Source organism: Maniola jurtina, chromosome 6 (assembly GCF_905333055.1).
Source record: "Maniola jurtina chromosome 6, ilManJurt1.1, whole genome shotgun sequence".
NCBI lineage: Eukaryota > Metazoa > Arthropoda > Insecta > Lepidoptera > Nymphalidae > Maniola > Maniola jurtina.
The window spans coordinates 1,884,293-1,904,485 of record NC_060034.1 but is presented as its reverse complement, the minus strand read 5'-3'; the positions used below and the strand labels follow the sequence as shown (position 1 = coordinate 1,904,485).

General features: G+C 36.2%; 1 protein-coding gene across 1 annotated transcript; it reads right to left on the bottom strand.

Moving 5' to 3' along the window:
- Positions 1 to 990: 990 nt before the first annotated feature.
- On the bottom strand, positions 991 to 11,408 carry LOC123865873 (U-scoloptoxin(01)-Cw1a-like). Its single transcript, XM_045907073.1, has 4 exons — positions 11,195 to 11,408; positions 4,171 to 4,377; positions 2,203 to 2,345; positions 991 to 1,404 (listed from the first exon to the last, which is right to left on the bottom strand). The coding sequence occupies exons 1-4, from the start codon at positions 11,279 to 11,281 to the stop codon at positions 1,302 to 1,304; spliced, it is 540 nt and encodes a 179-aa protein (XP_045763029.1). The 5' UTR covers positions 11,282 to 11,408; the 3' UTR covers positions 991 to 1,301.
- Between the last annotated feature and the right edge of the window lie 8,785 nt (positions 11,409 to 20,193).

Sequence of the window (20,193 nt, the reverse complement as noted above, 5' to 3'; positions counted from 1 at the left end):
GTGGATAAAAAATCTATCCACCAATCTAAAGATCTAGAAATTCGTTTAATCTATGGTGTTAGTAAAAATTAAAGAATGTGATTTTTAAAACCAATAGATTGACTTCTTAAAAGCATCCAGTGAAACTATTTACATTTAGTAACAATAGTTTTAAATAATAATAAATATCGAAATGACGTGATTTTATGAAAAATGAAACGATGAAATTTTGACGGTGGTCTCTCCGTCACTCACTCCATAGAAAAGTAGTTTTGATCTCATTTGAATAAACTAATACAATATCTATGTTGGTGGTTTGCCAGATTTCCATACAAATAACTAGTTTTAAAGTCACACGGGTTTAAAGATTTGTGTGTAAATTCTTAAGCTTTGAAACCGAATATTTTAAGGAAAACCTGGAAAAACACAGACATAGATTAGTTCTTAGAACGTATCTACAAAATTTCATTGGTTTGACTGGATATACTTATTTAAATGAGAGTCAAACTGTGTTAGTTTGGAGCGCACTACGAATAAACCCCTAGTGTTTATGACATGATTGATGGTATTTGAGCAGGCTTTAACATAAATAAATTTTATAGAAGGAAACGTCGCCATCACAATGCCATATAAATGCTATGCTTAAGAAGTACAAAAACTAAGCAAGTGGTGGCTGGGGCTTGCACCTCGAGCTTGTTCTGAATGTAATGATAATAGAATTTCTGGTGTAACTCTAAGATGGAAATTAACAAACGGCAGAAATAACGGGCGGTCAAACAGCCACTTCGATCTATCCATTCAAATTTTTACCAACTTCTCAGTCTTCAGTTTAAGCATGGTTGGCATTGTTTGAAACAAAATATTTTCAAATTGTGTTATTATTTACGTTTTTTAATCAAAAATGTTTTAATCATATGTCAAACAAAAAATGTTTTGTTTTTAACTGTTTTTTCCAAGCCTAGTTTTAAATTTACATAATTAATTATCACCATTAAGTACATTACAGATTCAACAATTGATAGTCAAAAAAAAGATTCCGACGAATTGAAAACCTCCTCCTTTTTCGGAAGTCGGTTAAAAAGAGTACAATGGTAGTCATTTTGAATAGATAAATGTTTTGAGTTTGAGCGTACGCTTTGCACGCAATACATTGCCATTTAGTGCTATTTGACCGCACCATTCTTTTATGCACCCGTGTGTATCAACCCTAATAGCTTCATAATGTGCACTGCAGGCACATATAAAGCCTTAATTTTACAGAAGTTTCATCTCTTCATTTAATCGATTACTTATTTGGCATGATGGCGATATGACCTACGGACCTAGTCGTGTATCTTTCTATAGTAGACGCCGTGAGGTTCTTCCTGTAGCTCTTCAGGCTTGGGCTTCGGCACGTATGGGTTCTTGAGGGGGTCTGCGTTTAACCTGAAATTATACGAAAACTGTTATGAGCGACTCACACCGATATAGCTGAGGCGCGGCGGCCTTGCTGATAACTACAGTCAAACTAAGCTTTTTGCCACGTGTAATAGATATATTATATGTGTTTCATTTTCGGTATATCAATTTCAACCTTGCTTAGAGTTAGAGAACATCCGTAGGAGAACCAGAATAACCAACACAGCTTAACAGTTGCGAAGCTGAAGTGGCAACGGGTCAGGCACGGATTAAAATACTTTGGGTACCCAAGGTCCTAAAATTATTTTTTCTTTATTTATTTAAGGGCTTTGATACATTTAAAAGTACATGTCAAGGTCCTAAAATTGTATCGGAAAATTCAAAGTTGGCGGACCCCCACTTAAGTGGACAGACGGACATCAAAAGAGTCGCAGAAAGCCACTGGATGGTGGCAGCAAGTTTCCTACAAGAGACATATTATATGCAGCAATGGACGTCTATAGACCCAAAAAGAGGGGTGTTATAAGTTTGACGTGTGTATCTGTGTATGTGTCTGTGTCATCGTAGCTCCTAAACGAATGACCGATTTTAATTTCGTTTTTTTTTGTTTAAAAGGTAGCTTGATCGAGAGTGTTCTTAGCTATAATCAAAGAAAATCGGTTCAGCCGTTTGAACGCTATCAGCTCTTTTTTTTTTTTTTTTTTTTTTTTTTTTTTTTTTTTTTTTCTAGTTTTCTTATAGAGGTTTTTGTGTCGGGGGGTTTTTAAATTTTGTAATTATAACAGTAAAGTTTTTCAAACACTAACAGATCAATTCAATACGTACTTGTAGTGTTCAATAGCCTGCGAACAGTCGACGTTGTACCACCAGTCGCACGCGAACTTGGCCTGGTCGAAGAGTGTGCCATTGGTGCACAGGAACGACGCTCCCTGGTGACCTTCGCGACCGTCGTGGCACACGTGGTAAGCCTGATGACAAAATAGCAAAAGTAAGGACCCGTAAGTCGTTGTAAAAAACAGTAATAGCCTAGTGGTAAAGACGTCGGCCTCTTACACGGGGGGTCGGGGGTTCGATTCCGGGCATGCACCTCTAACTTTTAACAATTTCAATACCAACAATCTCTTAAAATAGGAATGCCGGCACAATGTGCTGATCGAACAATCTTTTTTTTTATACACAGGAAATGCCTAACTCATACCCTTCCGTCAGGGGAAACGGAGAGGTTATGTGGGGCTTGCACCCACTCAAACCTGTGTTTGTTCCTCAACGGACTGGTGGTTGCGCGGGTATCACTAAGGTAGTATCTTAATATTATCCACCTTTATCACTTTCTGTGCGTTATAGGGAAATCAAGTAACTAAATCCAAACACGCAAAGTTTATATTTTCCATCAAATCCAATAGCCCACTAAACTCCTTAGATTACTAAAGATTAAAATCCCAATTGGTTTCTATTTAAACCCCCACCGCTTATCAGATCATCGGTTCCTAAGAGTGAACTGTAAATAATCAGTTCTTAAGCGAATTTCCACGTCACAAAATTACTATGGCGAACCAATTTAGGCCAAATTGAATAAGTTTGAAGACATTGTTAGCGGGCATGACTCACCAACTTCGTAATCCGAAATTATAATTTCAATCGCGTTATTTCTAGAAAATTAATTAAGTCAAACTTTCAAAAGAATCAATTCGTGAAAGGGGCACTAAGGGGAAAATTAAACTTATATAAAGGGGATGAATTCGAATTAGGATTTCAGGCCTTTATTCCCATGGAATTATTTGAATTTGAGTTTATATCAAAATTAATATAAAACGGTTGCTTCACTGACTAACTGAAGGTAGAAATTCAAAGGAGGACAATAATATCAGGCAAAACCGGGCCGAAAATATAAGGCTCGCAACATTAATTCACATATTTTTCCTTTAATTACTGAAACACAAACCATCATGGGAAACCACATAATATGATAATGATGCTGGTCATGATAATGTAACAACCAAAGTAGGTACAGCATGTCATATATTTAATTTTTCACAAAAAATAGCACGTGAAAACAAATCTGTTCAAAAAGTTTTAGTAAATAAACTACTGGATAAACTTAAACAAATTGGTAAAGAGCTCTTATTGGTACAAAGACAAACGCAATTAAAGAAATGCCGAGGGCACGTAAAGGAGTCGGTCAATTCCAGGCCATTACCGATCGCTTCAGGCCTTAAGCCTTTTCGAGAGTACTTTTTATACATCAAAGGCTACCTCTAAATAAATTAATAACCCTTTAATTACTATTTCGCTTCTCTAAATATTTCCGGGACCCTCTTAACATGAAAGGAACAAGAGAGCAAAGGAATGTTTTCGGAAATTCCGAAGCTTTATTCACCAAAATAGATCCAAGGAGATTTTAGTTTATGTTTATCACAAACAGACAACAAATCATATTATTTTCAACTAGATGATTCCTAGATAGATGACTCCGCGTGGATTTAGGTTTTTTTAAATCCCGTGGGAACTCTTTGCTTTTCCGGGACGCAAGCTACCTCTGTAGCTTTCATATAAATCGGTTTACCGGATGGGTCTTTGAGAACTCTTTGATTTTCCGGGATGAAAACTAGCCTATGTCCGTCCCCGGGATGTAAGCTAACTCTGTACCTTTCAATAAATCGGTTAAACTGTTAGGTTAAACTAGTTTTATCAAGGTTGGATCAAACAAACTTGATGAAACTAGACTTGCAACCCGTTTCGCTTTTATTGATAGACAATCCTGAAATTGTCAATAGTAATAAAATAAGTTTTTACCTGGCATCCAGTTTCAACATTGGCATACATTCCAGGGTGGACTGGCACGTGAGCACAGGAGAAGCTGGTGTCTGGCACTGCGTGGTAGATGGGGTAGTCGACTCCTGGCACGCCTGGCACATTCCTGAGGTCTTGAGGCTTTTCGTGTTCCCTCAGAGGTTTGCGGTATACCTCTTGAGCGACTTGAAATGGATAGGGTTCATATCTCTGAAACAAAATATAAAGGTAATTATAGACTAGCTATTCAATTAAGCATATTAATCTAATCAAGTTCAGTTACTTCTATTACATAATGCAAGCAATAAAATGATTTAAATAAATACCTAAATAACAAGTAGTCCTTCCTATACATACTGACTAAAACGGTTAAGTACCTTCCGAAAATCATTAAAGCAACAAAGAGAGCAAACGAAATACCAAAATATTTCGCATAAAACATAAGTTCAAACATTTGCGAAAATAAACAAAAAATAAACTTGTCGATTGCATTACAAAACACAACACAAAAGTTGCGAAAAGCTCATGCTTAAACCAAACAAACAAAGTTTGCTATAATGAACTTTATAACTCAAGAAATAAGATGGTAAATTAAGTGAAATGTAGATATCTATGTTAAGATCGAGGACAGTGAAATGTCACGATTACGTTGGCAAATCAAACCACCTTGAGTGAAAGGCCCGTGAGATACAATCAGTCACAGTTATATAACATGTGGATAACCTTGACTGAGTTATAGTTATTGTGGTTCAGCGAAATAAACGAAAAACCCCTTTATGTGACAGAGAAGCTTATTAAGAAAATGGTTTTTTAACCTCCGACCCAAAAAGAGGGGTGTTATAAGTTTGACGTGTGTATCTGTGTATCTGTGTGTCTGTGTATCTGTGTATCTGTCTGTGGCATCGTAGCGCCTAAACGAATGAACCGATTTTAATTTACTTTTTTTTGTTTGAAAGGTGGCTTGATCGAGAGTGTTCTTAGCTATAATCCAAAAAAATTGGTTCAGCCGTTTAAAAGTTATCAGCTATTTTCTAGTTTTCTTGTAGAAAAGAAGGTTAGATAACCCTTAGGTTCATAATATTCAAGTGTCAATTGACAAATGTCAAGCTGTCATTTGTCAATTGGCATATACATAATTATTTATTTGAAAATGATTTGTCGGGGGTGTTGAAAATTTTTAATTTACACTTGTTATTTGACAATGATCATCATCTTTGCCAACTGATAGACGTCCTGTGCAGAACACAGGTCTCAGGAACTTCTACATACTTTCTACTAAATAATTATATAGCGCAATGAATTGCGAAGCTGAGGTGAGATATTGGGGTTACAAGGTGCAAGAATAATAACTTCGTACCAGAAAGCACAGCGTTGCAGACCCCACACAAGACCCCACACTTGATGGATAGACAACATCAAACGAATCTTCAAGTGGCGCAAGACCATGGTCTGTGGACGTCCCTACAAGAGACCTATGTATGTCCAGTACTGGGCGTCTATCGAACTATTGACAATGACGATGATCATTTTCCATAGTTATAATTAAACAGAACCAGTCAAAGATAAATTATTATGAATAACTAAACACTGTAGTAACAGGCGTAAACTAAGTACTACTCGATAACAAGTGAACACTTATTGCTTGTACAAAAAATTTAATGCAATGATATACTTTGACCTTAATTTTTACATTTGCGCAACAACTTTTTGTGCTTATCTCTACCTTTAATAATCATTAGATAAAACTAAATCATACTAGTTGTATAATATAACCTTCAGTTATTAAAAGAAACTATCTGAGATTAGCTAATGCCAAAGCTGAGTAGTGGATAGTGAAAAAAACTTTTTTATTTTTACAGTAACTGAATTCCTCGACTCGACTTAGTCTTAGTACGAGTTAGTTGTAAACTAATTCTATGGAGTAGAGTAAGTAGAACAGAAAAATATAAATATTTTCTTGAGACTCTCTTTACTTTCTCTATACCGACTAAGAAGCTTAGATGTTATAAACGAATACACAGTAATCCAGAGTATTCTCAAAAATATAAGCTATCCCTGTACCAAAATATCAAAATCGCTTTAACGGATGGACCGTGAAAAGTTAGCAGACAGACAGACACACTTCATAGATAACAACTGGTACTTACATATTTTAATTTTTTTATTTGAACCAGAAAGTTATAATAATAATATAGATAGAAAGAACAAAAAAGTGGACAGGGAAGAACTTGTCTCTATAAGAGATCTCTACCAGTGACCCTTGGCAGTACGAGAGGTTGTAAAGGGAGTAGAATAGATACAGCAAAGATAGATAGACCTCATTAAATGTTAGTAACAGTCTTGTTGTATGTATTATACTTGGAATATCCAATTTCACAACTCTCCAAAGCCCTTTAAGTAAATTCCAGCTAATCAAGCGATTAGGCAACGCGCACTGCGCAAGCGCCGGGCGGCCGTGAGTCGTGACTGGCGAACATTGCACTCGCACGGATCTGGGCTAGGCGTTTTAGGGACTTACTTCTCCTTTCTTGGAAAGACGTAGTGTCGCCTTTGATTTACAAGGACATTTGGTACTTGCGAAAAAGGTCTGTCTTTTTCATATTGCATAATGGTGTGTTTGGCGATCTATATTGTAATACACGTGACTTCATCTGCGTGGATGTAAATTTTTAAAAATCTCTCGAGAATTCTTTGATTTTCAGGGTAACAAGATAAATAAATACCAGACTACGAAATATTTTTTTAGTTAAGAAAATTAAAACCACTGCTCTACCACACTGCATTTTTCAAAAAATTCATAGAAAGAGTTAACAACTCAGTCTCACCACTACTCATAGATAAATTCTATAATATTATGTTAAATGCTATTGTGTTAAATGCTAAAGAAATGAAATCACAGATAAACAAAGTAAATAGCAGTCAAATAGCAGTAGGTAGATAAAAGAACATAATATGCCAAACTTAGGGGTACATTACCATAAACCGCTCTTTTAGTTCTTTCAGCGTAAGTTTAGCAAGTAATCCCAAACAAACACAAAATTCTCTATGAGATTATAAAAATAGATAGAAAAGTATCAAAACGACGGGACGAAGGTACTGAGCACACAATTCTATAGTTACAACTTACACTGAACAAACAGTGGGACCGAAACTTTTAACTGGAGAATTTTATTAGTTTTGCGACGAAACTTTTCTTATTTCTCGCTTATTAGTTTTCCAATTTTTGCGCCCTAAAATAAAATATGGGTAACAAAAATTGACAGTCATTCTTTTCGTTTAATCCAATGCTGAAAGTTATTTCCCGTGAAATAAGTTGACTGCCTCTATTATTTTCAATACTCCTTAATATATTTTTCAACGAATAGTTATTTATACCTAAACTGTGTATTATTTCTACTTTTTCGTTGCTTTGTACCAACAAACAACCTTGCCTTACGCTAAGCTGATGAAAAGCGCTACTTTCTTACACGACTTCAAAAAAAAAGATTATGCTGTTCATAATCACACATATCTATGATAATCACGATCGATGAGATATTCACTAGTTTTTTTTAAGCCCCATTGAAACTCTTTGATTTTCCGGGATAAAGAGTACCTATCTACTATCTACCCTTTATCTGTTTCCAGGATAAAAGCTATATCTGTCCTCAATTTCATCAACATCAGTTCAGCGGTTGAGAACCAAAGATATTATAGATAGGTATATAGGACCATATTTTTGGGATGGTTTGCTATAAATTAACGAAAGCTAAAAGTTGAATTATCTAATTCTTATAGAAATCTTTCGTAACACTTTCTTTGATTTGTACCAAAGATTTAGCAGCTGTAAATCCCAAAATGATAAAGATCACAATAATTTTAAAAGTTCCTCGAACCGGTGCGTATTTCACGCGCCAGAAGTTTTGATATAATTGGCGTTTGAACCAGAATTATGGCAATAAAATGGGCGCGGACCACTTTCGAGGCACCTTCTGCCATAACTCGTGCTCATGAGGGCACAATAACTTTTGCAATTTCCCTTTACGTTTTCTCCTGAGCTCTTCAAAGGAGAATTACTGTTGGTTAAAATTTCTTCTTATTTTCATAGGGCCTGCTTTTTAGTTTCATTTCTTTGATCAAGGCACTCAAAGTGTAAATTGTTTGAAACTCGGCGCCCGTCAAATTGGTATTCTGAGGTGTTCTCACAAATGCGCACCTCTGTAACTGGACGGGGCTGTTCCCTTTTTTCAGTTGAGAGTTTCCTTTGTCCGGCCCTTTTCCTACTTACCTACTCGTTTCGACATTTCTGTGATATTTTTATTTGAAACTAGATGACGCCGACGACTTCTTCTGCGTTGATTTAGGTATTCTAAAATCCCGTGGAAACTATTTGATTTTCTAGGATAAACGTAGTCTAAGTGCATTTCCAGGATGTAAGCTATCTCTCTAAAAACTTTCGTCAAAATCGGTTGGACTTTTATAATCCCATGGGAACTCTTTGATTTTCCGGGACAAAGTAGCTTATGCCCTCGGGATGCAAGCTTACCACCAAACCTTAGCTAAAAAAGAAGAAAAAAATCTATTCTCGGGAAAACACTTTTTTTATACCGATGGATGTGATATTCTTGTTAGATAATATAATAATACCTACTATTGTAAAAATATAAATCACTTGTTCAACATTTTATTCTGTTTTCATGTCTCGATTCTTCGTGTATCATGTAATAGGTATACCTACTTACACGTGATCGGATCAAAATGAGAAGCTCCATTGACTTCGACAAATCTAATATCTGCCATTTATCAATATGTCTTGTTATTTGAAATCTAGTAAGCATTACATCCGAAAAAGTCAAATAATACAATTCAATGAACTTTACATTTGCCAAAACCGGTTCTGTTGACTATTCAAGTAATTATGGATTTCATTCATTCATACTTCCACACTAATTTTATAAATGTGAAAGTGTGTCTGTCTGCTTGCTTTTCACGACCCAACAGTTGAACCGATCTTAATGAAAGGTATAGAGAAAACTTACATCCCATGGAAGGACATAGGCTACTTTTTATCCCGGAAAATCAAAGAGTTCCCACGGGATTCTCAAAAGCCCATCCGTTTAACCGATCTATATGAAATTTGCTACAGAGGTAGCCTGCATCCCGGAAATACATAAGCAACTTTTTGTCCCGGAAAATCAAAGAGCTCCTACGGGGTTTCTAAAAAACATAAATCCAAGTGAACGAAGTCGCGGGCTATGTTCCTTACATAATATCATCAAGTATATCCTCCAATTTGCATGATGGCTTGAGTCCCGATCCAATCTAGTACACCCAATGTACCTATGCTTGTCGTGCAAACTGACATCCCCACACGATCAAGTTAGCCTTCAAGCCCCGTGCAAATTGGACTACATACTTACTTTATAGCCTGTATTTATAAAATTGGTCAAGTGCGAGTCCCTTGTGTACGAACACAAGGGTTCCGTGCCCATAGTGCAAGAAATATAATTTTTTTTCACATCAGCCATTTCGAAACTTTTATTATTTTTTGTCATAGTCGCAATAGACATTATGTGAAAATTTCCACTCTCTACCTATTACGGTTCACGAGATACAGCCAAGCCCGCTAACAGACGGACGGACACTGGAAGCATAGTAATAGGATCCCGTCGGCACCCTTCGGGTATGGAACCCTACAAATCAACGATCGATTTCGGAAAATGCGGCCGTTCAAATTTTATCAATCCGTCTTTTGGTATTCATCTTTTTTGCCAAAAAGTCTAATCAAACTGGACCCAAACTTTTATCCACTCCAATTTATATTTACTTTTACTCCGAACACAGAGTTTAAAATACGTAATAGAAGTGCAAAATGAGCATACAAGATTCTCGCCGCGCAGATGTGTAATGAAGCATCAGTTCGCGTTGTTCTATGAACAGACATAATATTTGCATAGCGTCGCAGTTTAATCAACGTTGCTTGGATGTTAGATTCACGCGCTTTGGAATAATATTCGGTAGGTTGTTAGAAATCAGCGATACATTGTTCCGCTGGCCAATTTGAAAAAAACCCAATTGTTGTCATTGGGGTAATTTATGATGTGCGTGCTTGCTACGACAATGCATTTCAGCTAATAGTTAGCTAGAAGTTATGACAAATCACACACAGATATTTATTTAGAAAACGTGTCTAGATACAACATTTCAAAGAGTTTGAATGATTAATATTCAATGAGAACTAAACTACGTTTATATGGAAAGTGCTGGGGAGCGCGCTAGGGTTACTTCTCTTAAAAACAGCAGATACCCTTTCTATGATCTCACTTGAATTTGATGACCACAACCATTTTTTTTTGTATTTTTTACCAGTATCGGCCACAGAGCCCTAACTTACGATTTCTAAAAATATGTGTTATTGTTCAAACACCAAAAAACAAGCGGCACAACTCAAAAAGTCAATCAGGAGAGCTTGTTCAATTTGTTCAAACTGCCAAAGTTAGGGGAAAACAGAAAAAAGACCAAAGTGACGGATGAACATAGTCGTATTTTTAGCTTGGTTTTTTGGCTTTGACTTGACTTGTTTTATTTATTTACTTTCAGACCTGATCCGGTATAGCATTTGTATAGAAACTTTCCAAACAGAACTCTATTTATTGGTGAAAATTAGTAAAAACTGTAATAAAACGATACAATAGGGACTTTTTAACATACAAGAGCTAGCCAAGGCAAGCTGAGTATTAATAGATCTAAACAGCATACAGACATACAAGAATTAATATTCCATTATAATTATGGAATTATTGTAAAAAAATATATTATCCATACAATTATTGTAAAAAAAAATCTTAATACTCGTGTTTGATGATGAAGTTTTAACTATTCGTTGAAGTTTTAGAATTAGAGAATTATAATTATATATTTTTTTACTTATTTAAAAAAGTGAAAATGTCAACACTTTTATTTGATTTAATTTTAACACTAATTCATTGACATTCTAGTATTCACTGATAATTTTTTTTTTAATTATTTAAAAAAAAAATTAACTGACCTGTAAATAAGCAGCATCAGACACCAAACTGAAGAGCAGAGCTCCGGTCAGAGCCCGCAACACAGCCTTTCCCATTTCTCCGCACATCTTGACTTTGCAACTTTGCCGACTCAAAGTATTACTCTGTGATACTCTAATATGGTTCTGTTAAACGTATTTTTGTTAATCTCTGTGACTAATCTACACTGCACCGGTCAAACTGAGACTGCCAGTGTAAAAGGCCCCCACTTGACGAGTAATGGAAGTAAAGAAGGGTGGTGAAGTAGTAGGGTTGGGCCCCACCAAGAAATCATGTATTAGGCTGTAAATTAGTGCGTTATAATAACTGATATAATTTTTCGGTATAGTCTCTTTCGTAATTTTTCGCAATTATGTACATAATAACTGCGTTGTTATTTAATGGTCAGCAAGTACCTAAGACTGACAAGGTCATGGCTTGAATTCCAGGGTGGGCCAAATGCAATATGCCTTAAGAGGGGTCTCTCCTTCAAATTTTGCAGACATATTCTAGAAACTAATATCTATGCCTGTGGTTTTCCAGATTTCTGTTAAAATATTCGTTTTCGCGGTCTTAAAAATTCACATACAAATCGTTGAGCCCCTGTAATTTTAAAACTACATATTTTTAGAAAAATCTAAAACACCACAGGCATATATATTGGTTTCTAGAATACGTAATAACCATGTTATAAGGAGCAGGTTTTTTTGTGTACAACTACAATTACCTTCACATAAAAACATGCTTCTAATGACATAGCTCTCAAGGATTCCATCAAACTAATATCTAAACGATCAACTAAACACTAGCTATAATCATTGTTACAAGTGTAAATTAAAAATTTATAACACCCCCGACAAGTGAATGTTACAGTTATAACTGGAAAAGAGCTGATAAATTTCAAACGGCTGAACCGATTTTCTTGTATTATAGCTAAGAACACTCTCGATCAAGCCAGCTTACAAACAAAAAAAAAACTGAATTAAAATCGGTTCATTAGTTTAGGAGCTACGATGCCACAGACAGATACACCGATACACACGTCAAACTTATAACGACCCTCTGTTTGGGTCAGGGGTTAATAAATAAATTTAAAAAAGAAGAGATCGATATCAACATATAGCTTAATCTGATGGTTCACAGAACGATAGACAGACAAACAGCCACATTTTTGTTTTTCACGATATTACTGTATGGATATAATAACCATGTTATAAGGAGCAGGTTTTTTTGTGTACAACTACAATTACCTTCACATAAAAACATGCTTCTAATAACATAGCTCTCAAGGATTCCATCAAACTTATATCTAAACGATCAACTAAACACTAGCTACAATCATTTTTAAAACATGATTAATTAATCAAAACATCCATCAATCGATCTTAATTACTTCCTACAATCTATTTTAGATCCTTATAATTATGTTGTTATGGCATCAATTATTATTTTATTTTGTTTTTATCTTCGAGAAACTTCTTCAGATGCCTCGATTGTACATAATAATATGTATGTATATATTGTTACGGCTATACTCATGTATTTACAATCCGTACAAGCCGTGACTATCTACACTTATAATGGAAATCACTCACGTTAGTTTAAACATGGTTTAAACGCTATAATATAGAGTCATGATGATTCGTAGTTTTTTTTTTAATTCATAGACTAACGCTTGGCTGCAATCAGACCTGCTGGCAAGTGAATGATGCAGCCTAAGATGGAGCGCGCTTGCCTAGAAGATATCTATTTACTCTTGACTTGAAGGTACCCATATCATTATTGGAAGGGAAAACTGACTACTCAATAGTTCGTGTAATTTTAAGCGACGAGATGTACAGTAGAAATACTCCAACTAAAACGAAACCATTAGATTTTGAATTTAAAAGCAAAATATTATTTTGTCTGCCATACTTTTATATGACCACGTATTGCCATATTAGAGTTATCTAAACTTTATGCCTATTTTACGTAAAGGAGGTCCATCTCCATTTAGCCACAGCTGACGCAGTACGAGATTTTTCTACCTTTAATCAAAATTGATTAAGATTAAACAGATGGACTATGAAATGAAAACAAACAGACAAACTTTCTCATTCATACTAATATTATAAATGCGAAAGTGTGTCTGTCTGCTACCTTCACGGCCTAACAGTTTAACCGATTCTGACGAAAGGTACAGGGTTGGCTTATAGGGACGGACATAGGCTACTTTTTATCCCGGAAAATCAAAGAGTTCCCACGGGATTCCTAAAAACCCATCCGCTTAACCGATTTGTATGAAATTTGGTACCGAGGTAGCTTGCGTCTCTGTAATTGACATTGACATTTTATCCCGGAAAATCAAACAGTTCCCACGGGATCTTTAAAAACCTAAATCCACGCGGACGAAGTCGCGGGCATCCTCTAATAACTAATTTATAATATTAGAATGCTGGTTCTTCTCGGTAGGAAAGGCATTCCGAACCAGTGGTAGATGCTTTTGACGATTCAAAAGAACTAGTAAAAGTCTAATTGAATAAAAATATTTTGAATTGAATTGAATTGAATTGAATGGATAGTAAGTATGGCCAGTTCTATCCCCAGTTCCATTTAGCCACAAATGTAGCTGACGCAGTAACAAACGCAAGGCTCTGTGAAATCGTCCCGGAAGCGCGCTCTCCGCTACACGTGGAGTATCCGGCGCCGACGAGCCGTGAACGCCAGAAGCGGTCATAATTACCTAGTTTCTACAATATAATGAATCATATTAACTTAGTATTTTGTAGCCATTTATCCTAATTATAGGTATTATATTATAACTTTGGAAATCAATAAAATCATTCTATGTATGTAATCTCTGGGTAACGTTGTTGATTGTTAAAAAAAAACGGGCCACGGACTCGCGCATTGAGGGTTCTGTACTCGGATATTTTTTCCGACATTTTGCATCAAAAATCAAAAACTATTACGCTTAAAAATAATTAAAAATCAGTTTTAGAATGTACAAGTATAGCCCTTTCATATGATACCCCACTTGGTATAGATATCTTACTTTGAAAATTAAAACACATTTTAATTTTTTTTTCTGTGATATAACCACAAATTCACGGTTTTCATATTTATTCCTTTATTTTTGCTATAAGACCTACCTACCTGCCTAATTTCATGATTCTATGTCAACGAGAAGTACCCTATAGGTTTTCTTGACAGACACGACGGACGGACGGACGGACAGACAGACAGACAACAAAGTGATCTTATAAGGGTTCCGTTTTTCCTTTTGAGATACGGAACCCTAAAAAAGAAACTAACTGGCTCGTTGGAAAGCCTGGCGCATCGCAGAGATGTAAGCTTTCTTTGTGTGTTCTATATTATTAACGTACATCATATGAACCCTAAAAATATTACACAGCTTTTTTCGTGCAGTCGAGTTAAAAATGCAGCAATCCGATTGGTAGATTCCGTACACCCTCGTGTAAAAGCAGCTTTGCAGTATCCTTGGTGTAAAAGCAGCTTATATCGTAATACATTTTCCTCTCACAGTGGAAGATAAGCTTTAGGTCTGACTATCAGTGCTTTTGTGACACGCCATGTAAGCCCTTAAGCTCACTGAACCATACTACATAGATTAACATTTCTATTTTGCGAAAGAGAATATCTTGGACACTGATTTATTTGGCTTGTAACCGATAACGGGGCTATCCCTCCTGTTATCAGTTACTAGCCAAGCAAAAGATTAAAAGACGGCGAAGCGAAATAGCTAAGAATAGCTTCGATAGCTCAACGGTTAAAGGAGCGGACAGAAATCCGAAAGGTCCCGGTTCAAACCACACTCGTTTCACTATTGTCATACGTTCTACTCCTAGCACAAGGTTTCCATTTTATTTATTTACTAGCGACCCGCCCCGGCTTTGCACGGGTAGACATTTATTTTATCTATTTTCAGAGAAAAAATATAGCCTATACGGATTCGGAAGAATCCCTCTAAGTAATGGTAAAAGAAATTTTGAAATCGGTCCAGTAGTTTTTGAGCCTATTCAATACAAACATACAAAAATACAAAGGTTTCCTCTTTATAATATTAGTATAGATAATTTCCAATTAGAGAGGAAATGATAAACTTGGCTAATATTCTTTAAAAAAAAGTTGGAATTTATACCTTCTCTGTATGTATTATTTAGCAGTAGTAGCTGAGTGGATAAAAAAGTAGCGATAACCTTTAATGGTTAAAATCTTTGGGGAGTACGGGATTCGATCCCGGGCACCTAACTTTTCGGAGTTTATTTTTGTCCCGGAAAAACAAAGAATTCCCATTATTTTTTTTTTATTCACCCAGGCGAAGTATAATTAAGGGCGCCATCTATTTAGTGCAGAGGTAGCTTGCAAATTGCATCCCAGGCACAAGCATGTTCTACTTTTTACTCTGGAAAAACAAAGAGTTCCCACGGGATTTTGAATACCTATCTAAGCCTATCCACGCGGACGAAGTCGCGGTCGCTTGTATATAATATTTAGTTTTCTTACAAATGACGGGCAAAAGTTCGCATGTAGGTAATAATTATTCTGATTAACGCAAATTAGAGGTAATTATGCAATTCCATGTAAGAAAATGTTCTGTATTTTATTGAAATGTTGGTAGGTTGGTACCTAGTCTTAGGCTGTTATTATCAGTTGTTTGGCAAGACGTGTATAATTTTGCAACGTTCGTCTTGTTTGTGACCTAACTGGCAGCCTGGCTGGTCAAAGCCTTTCTAATTGTTGTGTTTGAGGGACTTGTGTGTTCATTACTGGTATCATACTATAATATTATAAAGGCGAAAGTTTGTGTGTGTGTGTGTGTGTGTGTGTGTGTGTGTGTGTGTGTATGTTTGTTACTCCTTCACGCAAAAACTACTGGACGGATTGGGCTGAAATTTAGAATGGAGATAGATTATACTCTGGATTAGCACATAGGCTACTTTTTATCCCGGAAAATCAAAGAGTTCCCACGGGATTTTTAAAAAACCACGCAAACGAAGTCGCGGGCATCAGCTAGTTATAAATAACTAGAAGATGCCTGCGATTTCATCCGCGTGGATTTAGGGTTTTCAAAATCCCGTAGGTACTGTTTGATTTTCCGAGATGTTATTATATATTTTATTTGTAGTAGGTATTTGAACAACACAAAATATATGTATATTTTTAATGAATCATTATCAAAATTTTCCTCAAGAGACAAAAAATTCAAAAAAAAAAAATATTTTCTTGCTTATTTTTTATAAATTTTAATTTAATTTCTCAACACTTTCTATTCAGTACGCAACAGAAAAACACTATAGATATGTACTTAAGAGAAAGGAGACCCTGAACCATGTGTGCCGAAATAAGAAATGTCGTATAAGGCTTCATGGCTGAATAGGCAAGGGAATGTAAGCACCCAGCGGCCGGTGTCAAAGACCGTGCTACTGGTTCCACTAGTTTATTGTGAAATTGCTCGAGCAGACCTCAGTTAACGTGCTGTTAACACTTTATTGCAAAATCACGGGAACACTTTGAATTTATTGAACCGAAACTTCTTAGTGGAATTTTGAATAGAGTAGGTCTCTATATTCCAAAGCTTGGATGGAATGGAAAAAGCGGAGGGAATGAGGAATGAACGAACGCGCCACTTCATATCTGGGCAGCACTTTATTGCTCATATTATAACTACCTAGATGTCCCACAGCAACTCAGTGCTTTTTATTATTTTAATAGACTAAAGCTTGATTTACACCAGAGCAATCTAGATTGAGCGTAAAATAGCTTTGAACTTAATTTTGCGTTCAGCTCATTGTAACCTGACGACTGTCGTGAAAACCGTTACTAAGACTTGATATTGCTTATAGCAGTACGTATATTAAAAACATGGATAAAATTACAAAAATAGTATTGATAAAAACTAGAATACTTACTAACACTTTATTTGTCCCGCAGTGTACTATCTAGACTTCTTGCGTAACTTTAGTTTCAGCTGGCACTGGCATTAACTTGCTTATCTACGAATTAAATATATTATGTGGTGTTATTTAGGATGTGGATATAATGTATGTGCTACTTTTGTAAATTATGTCTTTTAATTTATTTCCTGTAGCCTGGGAAGATTAATTGATCAACTATAATGTCTCCCTAGGTATGTTTTAATTAATAAAAAAATAAAGAATGAATAATGAAGAATGAAGAATGAAGAATGTTGAATGAAGGATAAAGATTATATTTTCTTAGTGTTTGTACTGTATTTTTTCTCAGTAATATTGAACCTGTTACCAGTAAGGAAGAAATTATGTAACAATAGAGACTTATAGTCGAGAAGAGATAGACAAAAGACAAGGGAGGTAGAAGCATTCATTCAAGGGTACTAGTAAGCTACGCTTTATTGGTGAATTTCGAAGTTTCGCCTGGTACCTACATAGTTGCGAGATAAGGGGCAATACGGAGTAAGTATACAAGTGCAGCAACAGTTAACCTCACCTCAGTCCTGAGGCCGGCAACTAACTCGCAAGTGGTCGCAGTGTCTGTTAACTAACAGACACTGACCGAGTCAAGACAGCATTCACTACACGGCTATAGAGATACTAGACATCTTAGGATAAACTATCTCTACATAATATTATAAATGAGAAAGTGTGTCTGTTTGTTGGTTAACTGATCCGCTGCGTAAAAAATGAGCCAGCTCTTCTGTCACCCGATGAATCGCGGTGAAATGTCTCGTTTTAAGTTTTTTAGCACTAAGACTCCATTGGATAATGATAGAATGTTGGAAAAAGTTAGCAAATTTATTTACTTGCTAACTTATGCCCGCGATTTCGTCCGCGTGAACTACACAACTTTCAAACTCCTATTTTACCAGGGTTGAATTTTCGTCCAGCGCGGAAATGCAGCCAGTATTCTTGGCACCATTCCACGCGGGCATGATTTGTATAATTATTAGATAAGGCTAGCTTTGAGTTCTGTTTTATTTTCCATTATCTAATACTAGCTGATGCCCGCGACTTCGTTCGCGTGGATGTAGGTTTTTTAAAATTCCCGTGGGAACTCTTTGATTTTCCGGGATAAAAAGTAGCCTATGTGCTAATCCAGGGTATAATCTATCTCCATTCTAAATTTCAGCCCAATCCGTCCAGTAGTTTTTGCGTGAAGGAGTAACAAACATACACACACACACACACACACACACACACACACACACATACAAACTTTCTCCTTTATAATATTAGTATGATAAGTAGGGAATTGTACAAAAGTAGGTATGTACATTGTAACTCTTTTATCGAAGTAGCGTTGGCGCCGTACGGCTGGCTAATAGCTTAGTTCTGAAACTTTACTCTCAAGTTGCGCCTAATTCTCGGATAACGGATCCGGACAGCGCTAACTGCTCACTAACATTGACCAACTTAAAGCTACATTGTGGACATTGATACCAGCTAACTGGAAATGGCTTGCTGCAATTTATGTGTATTTAGTGTGAGATTCTAGATTTCCCCAATGTTGGTAGAATTCGAGTCGAAACTCATTAAAGTAAGAGTGAAATGAACCTAAAGCTTCTTGATTTGAAGTCAAAAATTCAGTAAGTACCACCAATTTTAATTTCAAAAGGTTTCCGCTTGACGCGCTATATTTTTATTCAGATTCAATTTAGCCCTTGACTGCAAACTCACCTTGGTGGTAAGTGATGATACAATCTAAGATAAAAGCGGGCTAACCTGGAATGGGTATGGTAGTTTTCATTAAACCATACTCCTTTGGTCTCTACACGGTATCGTACCGGAACGCTAAATCGCTTGGCGGCACGGCTTTGCCGGGAGGTCGTCAGGCTAGCTGTAGAGATGTGTGGATAAACTTGACCCAAGGTCCTTTGCTTTTACGCTAAAGTTTTTCGACGCTTGAATTCTGTCCACGCTGGTGGGTAATAAGATGGCAATCCTACTAAGCACACTGGTCGCTTCTATAACTTTATGTGCTGTGTCCCAGCTCCCAAGCAAATTCATGCTCGATCAAGTAGAGGATACCTTTGACATTGTGTATAGTAGGTATACTTATATACGAATTTGCGAAATATTTTTCGAATTAGAGTATATTATGAGAGCATATTATGAGATAGTATGAGCATAATATGATTATAGTAGAGCATATTATGAGAGTAGGTATATAGATCTATAACATGTGACCTTAGATGAGTTCTTGACTTCTCACGCAAATATAAGTAACAAGGTTGGCTTCAAAGAGCAAAGCAATCCACGAGTTGCGTACAAATATTCGTATTTAAAAAAATATTAGTTTGTGGCAAACAATATTTAGGTTTGTAAACTGTATGTAGGTTATTTTTTAAATTTGCTTTAGGTAAATTAAAAAAAATGCTGTTAAATTATTGTAATAGTTAAGTTTAAACAGACAAATCTGTAAGAAAAGGAATAAATAAAGATTTTGAAAAAAAAAACGACCGTCATAGTTTTTAGCCGCCAAGTGAGCGCGGTGATGGATGCTTAGAAAAAAAGACAGCAAGGCTGCCTTACGCTTGTTCTGACGAGCAGTTGATCAATTTTTAATTAATAGATATCCTATATGGGACTTCCGTAAACTCTATGTCCAGGACCTTGTATATTGTATAATGGAGCATAAGGGTGTAGCGTAGGGGAAGTTTGCTCGACGGCTAATTTTCCGAGTTTAATAGTTGCTAACGATATCCAACGAGTCACGGATAAAAGCGCTATCGCCACAACCATCGACATTTCGCCGTGCGTTAACTACCTACGAGTACGTGAGGCTTTAGTGTGGCTTTGGTAGCGCCTTCAAGATGCCAATAACACCGATAAACAGATAACCGTTATGAAAGTTGTAAAGTTTGACGACTTCCCTTTATGCGCCCTGAGTGTGAGATTTCAACTAAAAACGTGACACCAGAATTAACCTTTATAGCATCAAAGGTAAACGGGCAATGAAGCATGGAAACCATACCCACGGCTGACACAAACGGACTTACAGTATATATTCAAATATGGCTGTG

Bases quoted from the DNA above. Each gene is read 5' to 3' on its own strand.
- LOC123865873 (XM_045907073.1), bottom strand. From the start codon at position 11,281: ATGTGCGGAGAAATGGGAAAGGCTGTGTTGCGGGCTCTGACCGGAGCT. The intron at 2,346-4,170 runs GTAAAAACTTAT...TTTTGTCATCAG, and splicing joins ATGTTGAAACTGGATGCCAG to GCTTACCACGTGTGCCACGA. The intron at 1,405-2,202 runs GTACGTATTGAA...GTATAATTTCAG, and splicing joins CAGGCTATTGAACACTACAA to GTTAAACGCAGACCCCCTCA.